We start from the raw sequence: 11,515 nt of genomic DNA, 5'->3' as shown, positions 1-11,515 counted from the left end.
TCACTCTCTCAGTCTCTCATCTGCTCCCTCTTACTCTCTCTCTTCTCTCTCATGTCTCTTGTCTCTGTCCTCTGTCTGAACTGTCTTCTTGTCTACCTGTCTCACTGTCTGTTCTCAATTCTCATGACTCCATCTCTCTCATGCATTACTCTCTCATAGTCGGTGACAGTCCCATCTGCCCTCTCTCCAGTCGCCACTCTCTTCTCTCCGACTTCTCATCTCGGGCATCATCCCCTAGCTACGAAATCCCCGTCTGTCCATTGATTTGACTTACTCCTCTACCTCCTACTCTCTCCTTCTCTCTCGCTCTTGTTCTACTTCTCTTCTCCGCTCTCATCCTATACCTCCATCTCTCTTCTTCTTCAAAAGCTCTCTACTCTCACTGTCCTCTCAGGTCTCTCTCTCAGAGTCTAGAGAATCTGCTCTCATTGAGATTGTCATCCCCTCTCCTTCTTCCGACGCGCTCTCCGATCTTCCCGTCTCCCATTCCTCTCACTCTCTCAACCTTCGTCTCCTCCTCTCCCTCCCCGGCCTTCTCGTACTTCTCTTCGTCAGTCTCCTCCCTATCTGGACTTCTCTCCTCATCCCATTTGCACTCTCTCTCTCCCTCCCTCTCTCTCCTTATCTCTCTTCTCTCTCTTATTTGCTCCTCTCTCTTTATGTCTCCTCTCTCCGCTCTACTCTCTCTCTCTCTCGGTCTCTTCCTTCCTCCTTCTCCTCTCGCTCTCCTCTCACTCATCCTTCTCTCTCTCCTCCTGCTCTCACGCATCCTGTTCCTCTACCTGCCTTCTCCCCTCCTCTCTTCCTCTCAATCTCTCTTCGTCTCTCTCATCTCTCTCATCTCTCTCGTCTCTCTTGTCTCTCTCCCTCTCCCTACATCTCTTTTTCTCCCTCTCCATGAGTTAGCGAAGAATTCTCGCGAACGTGTTTCACGCGGCGTCCTCCCGTCTTGCTCCTCCCGGACAGGCTTCGCTCGCCAGCTGCTTCTTTGCAAGGTACGAGACCAACTACGGGGATAACTTACATGCGCTCCAAGGTCGTCAACCTGGATCCGGGAAGCCAGATCGTGAAGCTGGAGAACGGGAACGAGTTGAAGTACGACTACCTGGTGTTGGCCACCGGCACTGGCGGCTCCTTCCCCGGAAGAATCCCTCTGGGAATCAGTGAGAGGATGCGTTCATGCTACGATACGATAAGGAAGAGGGTAACTCGTCTATCGCTGATAAGTGATATCGGAAAGTCCAGCTGTGCTGTTTAAGTCATAGAAAAAGGGGGTATAGAAATGGTACGAGCAGCGCTTATAGGAAAAGTTACAATGATTAATGTAACACTAGTGCGTTTTTAGTTTTTTGCTTTATCACCAAACATTGAAAAATATCCGCAAATGACTTACGTCCACAAGTCATATTTGTAAATGTTTTCTAGTAATACAGAACGCACGTCTGTAATTGTATATGCCATATTTTTATCGCCGTCCAGTATTTTCGTCGAATATCAGACCTTGACAGGAAATAATTTATCGCCGGAGTGTTTTCGATTCGGCGTCGTGAATATGAATTATTCCGCTATTATTCGTATAATTATTCGGTTGTTATTTTCGCTGTCAGGGAGAGCGTTTCGCGACATTCGCGATAAATTAAAAAACCCAGACCAGCGAAATAATACACGTATACAGTAAACTCGTCCTATCGCTGATTTGTCGGGGTGACCTTGGCAACGAAATGGGTGATAAATGGAAACCGATCGACAGACAAGCGTGAGTGGAGCGAGAGATGAGAGACGTACATGGAACGAGAATGAGAAAGTTTGCTGCTCATCTGTCACCGCACACCAAAAATCTGTAGAAGCGGGGTTCGTCACCAGGCGAGGACGGTCGAGACTACTGTATGATGTGAATAGGTTTATGGTCCATATATAGTTGGCGAACTTTCATACGCAACTTGTTTCCCTTGACTTGTGACTTTAGTTTGGTATCAGTGTATCAGAGTACTGGCGTGGTCGGACGGTTTGGTCCTCAATACATGAAGAGCGCTAGTAGTTCAGAGGTAGTCGATTTCAGCTCAAAGCTAATACTTAGAGCAGTGGTTCTTACCTTTTTTGAGTCATGAGACCCCTTTTTGAGTTAACTAGACTCCTCCCCAGAAAAAAATACAACATAACACATAAACAGACAATTTTTAATGCGCCTGGTTCACAGACCACCGTTGAAGCCTATCCAACGGACCCCAAAGAAGTCGCATGCACAACAGGTTTCAGACCCCTGCTTAGAGTGGAGGTTAAGTAGATGTAATTTCGACAAACCATACGACACAGAGCTAACCTCCGAGAAGCTACGACGGTTGCATTCGCAGGGAAGTAAATATTTCAAACCATTTAAATCTCATCGTTTGAAGTTATTTGTTCATTGTACAATTCAGTTAGATCCATAATATTATAATTACAATAATTAAGTAATTATAACTTATGACTCATTATGGATCTAACTGAGATACAACTTAATTTTTTTGTGTGACACTCATATAGATCCGTGAATTACTTCAATCATTGTCCATGTCCGTTTCAATGTCGATTTGTCGTTCTCACAGCGACATTGTTGTCCTCGTTCAGATCATGGATGCAGGAAGGCATTGTCATTGTGGGAGGCGGAGCCGTTTGCTGTCGAGAATTTGGCCGGCGATATAAAGGAGGCACTATCACGGACAAGACTGTGACCTTGGTGCAATTCCGAGCGGCAACTCGTCGACAGGACGTCTGCCGACAAGTTCCCAGGCATGGGTGAAACGGATCGGCTTAAAGAAGCTTGGCATTTGCCATGGTGCTCGGGGGTAGCGAACAGCTGCACTGTGGTGCGGCACACGCCGGGGCATTTCACTCTAATATAATCATTTTATAGTATAAATAAAATATGCATATAATATATGTAATCAAAAAAATCGATAACCCATTCTTGAAAGAACCCGCCCTCTCTAGTACCTATCAGAGTACAGGAGAAGTAAGTTGAAGTCCGAAAGCGTTCACGTTCAGCAGTTGAGGCGGCGTTGGTCGGGAATAAATACACGCAATTCAAAGCCCAAAGTACGCAGGCAAAATTCGCACAATTTGCCGGCTCATGACCCCCCCCCTAATAACGTGTAATTACGGTGTCTGGACACCCGTGGTGGGTCACATGCGCCGATGCGTAGAGGTAGTGCTGCGTTAATGTTGATGGTATGCAGAGAATAAATAGTGTTAAGCTTGTTGCTGATAGCACGAACTTTGAAATTCTGCGAATGTAGCTGTTGTGACGACGCTGTGGCCGAGGAACTGAATTTTAGCTTGCAATGCATGCTTCATTCTTTGCTATGCAGTTACGTAAAACTGGATAGTGAAGTAGTAAAGTGCATACACATGAAACCATGCATACTTGATAACAACTGGCCCTGACCCAAAATATTTAAGCAACAGTGACAATGTTATCATGTAACTTCAACAAAAAGCCTGAATTATCAATGTTAGATGTCACTGCTAATGAAGTGTATTTATTACTGCACCATTCACGCTTTGGCTTCGAGCTTGGAAAAATGATGGCCTCACGAAGCAGTGACAGTTAGACTATGCCCTTTTTGTTATGCATGTAATATGTCTGTTGTATAGACAAGGAGAGTCGTAAACTTGGATCAGCAGTAGCAGGTGCTGGACCCACTGTGGTGAAAACGCGACGCAGACGGCGAGATACCTGCAACTTCGTGATTAAGGCAATCGGTTTGAAAAGGTGCATAGCGTGCTATGCCAACAGTGAACTCGTATGGCAACTGCTCGGTATTTTTTAAAAGATTGATTGTAATGCAATTTAAATGCACGTGATGCAATGTGGCATTATATATCGGCTACTTTAGTGAATTCTAAAGAGGCCCACAAATCATGGTCATGGTTTTAGTTAGAAATCTGGTAGGTGTTATGTTATGTTAGTAAAAACGGTAGGCAATTAAAACCCTGTCCTAAACTTTAACAACTGTGGTGAAAGGTACTGTCCTGGGACAACACTGTAACACCGTCTTTGCTCACTCCGTCACAGTAAGACAAGATGGACAAATTTTGGACGTCTACCTGTTAACGAGTATCCTGCAGGTGGACGGCTATGAAAGAAACGTGTTTGGCGCCGTGACTGCAACAACGTTTAAGGAATCGCAAGATGGGCATGCTTGCCTCGCAGCAAGGGATACCACAGCGTCGCAAAGAGTATTCTCACCAAACGAGAGGGAAAGGCTCTCAATAAATACTCGCGTACGGTAATAGATAGCAGCCACCTTGGATAGAAAGGCTCTCAGAAATACTCCCGGTACCTAAATAGAGAACCACATTGATAGAAAGGCTCTCAGGAAAATACTCCGGATAACGTATATTAGCAGCCCCGACGTTATAGAAGGCTCTCAGAAATACTACTCCGGTCGTAGTAGCAATTCAGGGAACAGGCCTCTAAGAAATACTTACCGGTTATCGTAATAGGCAGCACCATAGTACGAGGGAAAGGCTCTCAAATGGAAATACTCCGGTAACGATAATATATCAGAGCCAACGTTGAATAGAATGCTCTCAAAGAAAATACTCCAAATACGTAATAGCAGCAGCCCATATCGAAGGAAAACTCTGCCAAAGAAATATACTACCGGTACCGTAAATAGCAGCACCATATCAGGGAAAAGGGCTTCAAGAAATATCTCCGGTACTATAAATAGCAAAGCAGCCCATAATCGACGGGAAAGGCTCTCAGAAATTAGCTCGGTACGATAATAGCAGCAAGCATGCCCGGAGAACAGAGCCTCATAAGAAAATACTTCCGGTATACGCTATACAGCAGCCATATCGAGGGAAAGCTCTCAAGAAATTACCCGGTATTAATAGCAAGCAAGCAAACTGCCGGAGAACAGGCCTTCATCAAGAAATACTCGCGTAACGTAATAAAGCAGCAGCCATAAGTCAGAGGAAAGGCCTCTCAAAAATACTCCCGGTACCCTAATAGGCAGCAATGCCGGAAAAGAAATTCCCAAGAAATACTCACGGATAACGTAATTAGTAGCAATTGCCAGGAGACAAAAAAAAGTAAGCAAAAAAAAGTGCCCTTTATTTCTTCCTGGACACCCCTTTTCAAAAATTCTGGATCCGCCCCTGTGTGTGTGTGTGTATGTATGTTCGTGCGTGCGCGATCGCGCGCGTGTGTGTAAATTATTGTGGGCTTACGCTCGTGCTAGTATGTGATGGCTATCGCCGATCATCCCCCCCCCACTCCTCGGTACGGATTTACGCCCCTGATTCGCACACTTCACGTGCTCATGCATTGCCGCCCCCCCAAAATAAAATCCTGGCTACGCGCCTGTAGAAAAAGGGGGTATAAAATGGCCGAGGCGCGCTTAGGAAAGTACATGATTAATGTAAACACTAGTGCGTTTTTAGTTTTTGCTTTAACACAAACATAGAAAAATTCCCCAAATGACCACAATCATATTTGTAAATGTTTCTGTAAACAGAAACGCACCTGTGAATTGTATACGCCATATTTTTCGCGTACAGGTATTTTCGCGAATTCAGACTTGACGGATAATTTCGCGGTCGGTGAATTATTCCGTATTGTTCGGTATGAATTATTCGCGTTGTTATTTTCGCTGTCGGGGACGCGTTCGCGACATTCGCGAAAATTAAACCACCGCGAAATATACAGCGTATACAGTAACAGTCTATCGCTGATCGGGTCGGGGTGACCTTGGCACGAATTGGGTGATAAATGGAACCGATCGACAGGCGACGTTGAGTGGAGCGGAGAGATGAGAGACGTACAGGGAACGAGATGAGAAGTTTGCTGCTCTCTGTCACCCACCCAAAGTGTCCTGTAGAGTGGGGTTCGTCAACAGGCGATGACAGTCGAAGGCGTACTGTATGATGTGGATAGGTTTATTCCATATATATATTGCGACCTTCATAAGCGCAACTTGTTTCCTTGACTTGGACTTTAGTTTGGTATCGTGTATCAGAATACTGGTGTGGTCGTGACGGTTGTCCTAATACAGAGAGCGCTAGTAGTTCAGAGGTAGACGATTCAGCTCAAGCTAATACTTAGAGCAGTGGTTCTTAACCTTTTTTGAGTGATGGATCCCTTTGAGAATCTAGTGAATGTTACGGACCCCTCCCCAGAAAAATGCACATAAGCAGACAATTTTTATGCGCCTGGTTCACGGACCCCATGAAGCCTATCCACGGACCCCAAAGGAGTCTATGTACCACATGTTAAGAATCCCTGGCTTAGAGTGAGGTTAAGTAGTGTACTTCGACAAACCATACCACAGAGCTACACCGAGAGGCTATAGCGTGTGATTCGCGAATAAATGATTTCCACCATTTAATCTCATCGTTGAAGTTATTTGTTCATTGTAATGTCAGTTAGATCCATAATATGTTATAATTACTAAGTAATTAAGTAATTATAACTTATGACTCATTATGGATCTAACTGAGATAAACTTAATTTTTGTGTGAACTATAGAGATCCGATGAAATTATTCAATCATTGTCATGTCGTTTCAATGTCGTTTGTCGTTCTCAACAGCGACATTGTTTGTTCTCGTTCAGATCATGGATGCGAGGAGCGTTGTCATTGTGGGAGGCGGAGCCGCCGGCGTCGAGATGGCCGGCGATATTAAGGAGGACTTCACGGACAAGACTGTAACCTTGGTGCATCCGAGCGAGCAACTCGTCGACAACGACGTCTCCGACAAGTTCCAGGGCATGGTGAAGGATCGGCTTAAGAAGCTTGGTGTTGCCATGGTGCTCGGTGAGCGAACGCTGCATCTGGTGCGCACAGCGCCGGGGGCATTTCACCTAAATATATCATTTTTTATATAATAAAATATCATAAATATATGTAATAAAAAATCGATAACCCATTCTTTGAAAGAACCCGCCCTCTCTAGTACGCTAAGTTAGAGTGACAGGAGAAGTAAGTTGAAGTCCGAAAGCGTTCACGTTCAGCAGTTGAGCGGCTTCGTCGGAAATAAAATACACGGCATTCAAGCCCAAGTACGCAGGCAAAATTCGCTATTTGCCGGCTCATACCCCTCCCCTGATAACGTGTAATTACGTGTCTGGAACCGTGGTGGGTCACATGCCGATGCGTAGAGGTATGCTGCGTTATGTGATGGTATGCAGAGACAAATGCGTGTTAAGTTGTTGCGATACACGAACTTTAAATTTCTGGGAATGTACTGTTGGTGACGACGCTGTGGCCGAGAACTGAATTTTTAGCTTCCGTGCATGCTTCATGCTTTGCTAGGCAGTTAGTAAACTGTAGGTGAAGCAGTACGTAGAAGTGCATACACAAACACATGCATACTTGATTAACAACTGCCCTGCCAAATATGTGAGCAACGTGACAACGTTATCAAGTAACTTCAACAAAGCTGAATTATCATGTTAGATATCAGTGCTAATGGTGTATTTATTTTACTGCACCATTCACGCTTTGCTTTGAGCTGGGAAAAATGATGGCCTCACGAAGCAGTGACGTTAGACGTATGCCATTTTGTTATGATGTAAATGTCTGTTGTTATAGGAGAGAGAGTCGTAAACTTGGATGCAGCAGTAGCAGGTGCAGGACCCGCTGTGGTGAAAACCGACGCAGGACGCGAGATCCCTGCAGACTTTGTGATTAAGGCAATCGGATTGAAGGTGCATAGCGTTGCCTATGCCAACAGTGAACTCGGTATGGAACTGCTCGGTATTTTTAAAGATTGATTGTATGCAATTTAAATGCACGTGTGTGCTAATGTGCGTTATATATGGGCTACTTTATTAATTACTAAAGAGGCCAACAAATCAGGGTCATGGTTTTAGTTACGATCGGGGTAGGTGTTAGTGTTAGGGTTAGTAAAAAGGGTAGGCAATTAAAACCCTGTCTCTAACTTTAACACTGTGGTGAGATACTGTCCTGGGCCACCTGTATACCTGTCTTTGCCGCTCCGTCACAGGTAAGAAGATGGACAATTTTGGACGTCTACCTGTTAACGAGTTCCTGCAGGTGGATGGCTATGAGAACGTGTTTGCGGCCGGTGACTGCAACAACGTTAAGGAGCGCAAGATGGGCATGCTTGCCACGCAGCAGGGTACCAGCGTCGGCAAGAGTATTCTCAGCCACGCCGAGGGAAAGGCTCTCAATAAATACTCCGGTACGTAACAATAGCAGCCACATTGATAGAAAGGCTCTCAAGAAATACTCCGGTACGTAATAGTAGCAGCCACGTTGATAGAAGGCTCTCAAGAAATACTCGGGTACGTAATAGCAGCAGCCATATCGAGGGAAAGGCTCTCAAGAAATATACTCCGGTATGTAATAGCAGCAGCAATGCCGGAGAACAGGCTCTCAAGAAATACTCCGGTACGTAATAGCAGCAATGCCGGAGAACAGGCTCTCAAGAAATACTCCGGTACGTAATAGTAGCAGCCATGCTTGGGGAAAAGCACATACTCCGGTATGTAACAGTAGCAGCCATGCTGATGAGGGCAGCACCCTCGCAAAATACTGCAGTAAGTAGCGGCAGCAGCAGCTCAGAAACCGCATTGCGTTGCTGCCATGAGACATCGTAGCGATTGTACCATGATGCGGAAACGTCTTAACTCTTTACACGACGAAATAATAGAGCACGTAGAGGGGAGTGTGACTAATCGTGAAGATTCAACGTGACATTTTCAAGAGTGTGGGCTATAGGCAACGACTTATGTGAGCATGGGCATGTTGACGATTTGTTCGTGCTGTTGTCCCTAGGTGGCGCTCCGTTTGCGCTCTGCATCGGGCGCACAGGCGGTGTGACGCGCATGCCTTTCTTCGGTGGCGTGGTTCTCGGTGACTGGGTGACAACTAAGATCAAGGCCAAGGACTGCTGCCTAAGCGTCGTTAAGAAGCAGCTGGGAGTTAAAGATTGAAACGAGAAGTAATACAGGGATCCTGTGATTGTCTACTACGTGGTGGAATAACTCGCACACTATGTGGTGGAGTTGATCACGCATGTAGAAAATGTGCAGTGGCAGTAGTAATCGTGAGTGCATTAGAAGTGCCCTGGTACGCGGTTTGGGGATGAGCCAGAACAAAAGCTGGAGATGTCACCGACTTTCTTACATGGTAACTATCCTGCCCCACATAATCTGTTGATTCTAGCAAAGTGGCAGTGGGTTTGACAAGCACTGAGCATCTAACTCGGTTGCTATGGTGACTGTAAAAATAGAATCGAATCAATGTCAAGTGAAGTGGAATATGTTCAACGAGTTTCATCCAGTGTCAGAAATTAAAAAATCAATTTAAATGTACCCCTAATATTAGGGTTTATCCATTGTGTGCTTAGAGTTGGTATATGAGGAACATTCAGACTTAAATCTGTATAACTGGCCCTTATATAATTATAATCTAATCTGCACCGACTTTGTCCCATGCAATGAGCATTTTAAATCTATAGTTTTGCAAATTCAAGTAATTCATTTATATGACATAAAGCTTTTTGAATCAAGTTAGGCAAACATTTTATATTTGACCATCGATTTCGAGTAAAATTTGTTAGATCAGAAGTGCTAGTGCATTAAATCAAGAGCAATTAAGTATGCCTAATACTTAGTGATTACGTCACCGTAAATAGTAAAAATAAAAAAAATATTTCCACTTTTTCACAAAATATGTGATTCTGTTAACTTTTTATGGTTAAATTGCTGCATTATACTTCCTATTTTACTATATTGTTCGATGTGAACATACACTCGTGACTCATACATAGCGCATAGCAAGCAATTAATGTCAGGAACAAAATATCAGATTGTCCAGGTTTTTTGGATTTTTAACTAGTTGAGAAACAATCTTATCAGGTAAGAATTTGATGATACGTTTAGTCCCGTTAGTTCTTACTTTTAATGTAAAAATATGACAACAAAAATTTTACAAATTTTACCATAGAAAATTTGTGACGTAGTCAATTTAATACGCTCTTGATTAAATGCATGTAAACTGTATCATGAACATGTCTACAAAACCCTACCTTAAGAAATACTACAAACATCAAGCCTCTGTTGTTTATATGTTGTTATGTCAGTGAAATGAGCTTTAAGAAAAAACGAATTTGCACTTCATATTTTATAGCACATATATATATATATCTATTTACATCAGCAATTGTCAGGAACAGATATAAATTGTTTGTCCTCGGGTATAAAATGACCTCTATATGCATGTTGCCTTCCGTGTATCGTATCATGAATAATCATGTGAAGAGAACCAGCCAAATGCAGCGGTTCATGAGAGATAGCAAGATGTTATCAAGAGCGTATAAAGAAGGATACTTCTTTATACGCTCTTAATGTTATGTATAGCATAGATGTTTGTATAGTGCAAGCGGTGTGCTCTCATAACCTATAGCTGGACGCGAGGCATTTGTAGTATTTGGTTTTAGAATCACGTGGAGTTAAAAGGAGTCACCAGTGGTAGGCAGGTCAAATAGCATTTATAAATACACATATGAATCTACAGTTTATAGTATACAACTTGTATTAGATTGATGTGTAAAAAATAAATGAATGGCGGTACCATCTAAATTTAATATATGCCTATGGGTTTTTGTAGATAGTGATCATGGCATAATTGTGTGAACGCATGTGCGTGTATGAGTACTATACATACTGTAAAAGTCACCACCAAGAGCACGAAGTTCTATTCTTCATAAAATTTTATTTGAATACTAATTAAAAAAATCACTAACAGATATGTAAACCAGCTGATGACATAGTAGAAATGCTCGCCTTTTCTTCTCGTTTGAAACCCTTTGTCATCGGTGAGCTGTTTAGAACTTGACCTCGGACATGAGCAAAGCCTTGCTATCTATGATCTCCTGTAGCCATTTTTCACGGAATCTGGACATGCCCGGTCTGAAACACGACAAGCAAGCAGCAAACTCAGCTAGTACGTTCTACACTAGATCCAGTTATTATAGCCTTTGCTGCAATGGTTGAGTAATGGTACGACAGCCAGCAGAGCTAGTTCTGCATGCAAAACTGCCACGTAGTTTGCAAAATTCTCACTAGTGGGACCAGGTTGGGGTGTTTTTGGAAATCTGACGAGAAACTTGTCGATTACTCGCAAATTACAAGTACGTGCCTGCGTATGTAATGTTTAATCGTGTGTCTGCATTTCAAGATCAACTTATATCCTACAATATTAACACTCATAAGTCTTCTATTTGCAATTCTTTGCCATTATGCATGGCCTAGTCACTTGTACTATAGACAACGTTGGGCTGAGCACTCGTGACATAACATGCGGGAAAGCACTTATGCGATCTTCTGATGCGATGCGTGCCTGTCGAGACCATCAGGAAAAGAACTAAACAGGTTAGTGAACGCCCATCAGCCGATACCTATTGTGTGGCTACACCGGTCACACACGAGCAAAGATCGTAGAGTGAACAAGATAAACCACTCATGCGAAATCACGTGCAATGACGTGTAGTACGCAATG

At 43.5% G+C, this 11,515-nt stretch overlaps 2 protein-coding genes across 2 annotated transcripts in view; one reads left to right on the top strand and one right to left on the bottom strand.

Annotated features, from left to right (window-relative positions):
• The window catches only part of LOC106810819 (apoptosis-inducing factor 2-like), a 24,542-nt gene extending 14,841 nt beyond the window's left edge, over positions 1–9,701 (top strand). Inside the window, exons 5-10 of the mRNA XM_014814272.1 lie at positions 967–986; positions 1,019–1,204; positions 6,601–6,802; positions 7,580–7,729; positions 7,995–8,192; positions 8,789–9,701. Coding sequence (XP_014669758.1) covers positions 967–986; positions 1,019–1,204; positions 6,601–6,802; positions 7,580–7,729; positions 7,995–8,192; positions 8,789–8,946 — 914 coding nt within the window. The 3' untranslated portion in view covers positions 8,947–9,701. The remainder of the gene's footprint in view (positions 1–966; positions 987–1,018; positions 1,205–6,600; positions 6,803–7,579; positions 7,730–7,994; positions 8,193–8,788) is intronic.
• Positions 9,702–10,712: 1,011 nt separating this feature from the next.
• LOC106810821 (A-kinase anchor protein 14-like) overlaps positions 10,713–11,515 on the bottom strand; it is a gene marked incomplete in the record, with an annotated part of 7,117 nt that continues 6,314 nt past the window's right edge. Inside the window, 1 exon segment of the mRNA XM_014814275.1 lies at positions 10,713–10,926. Coding sequence (XP_014669761.1) covers positions 10,842–10,926 — 85 coding nt within the window.

This window comes from Priapulus caudatus, unplaced genomic scaffold, assembly GCF_000485595.1.
Source record: "Priapulus caudatus unplaced genomic scaffold, Priapulus_caudatus-5.0.1 Scaffold476, whole genome shotgun sequence".
In the NCBI taxonomy this organism is placed as follows: domain Eukaryota; kingdom Metazoa; phylum Priapulida; class Priapulimorpha; order Priapulimorphida; family Priapulidae; genus Priapulus; species Priapulus caudatus.
Note: the sequence above shows the minus strand (reverse complement) of the source record. Positions and strands in the feature narration are given on the sequence as shown.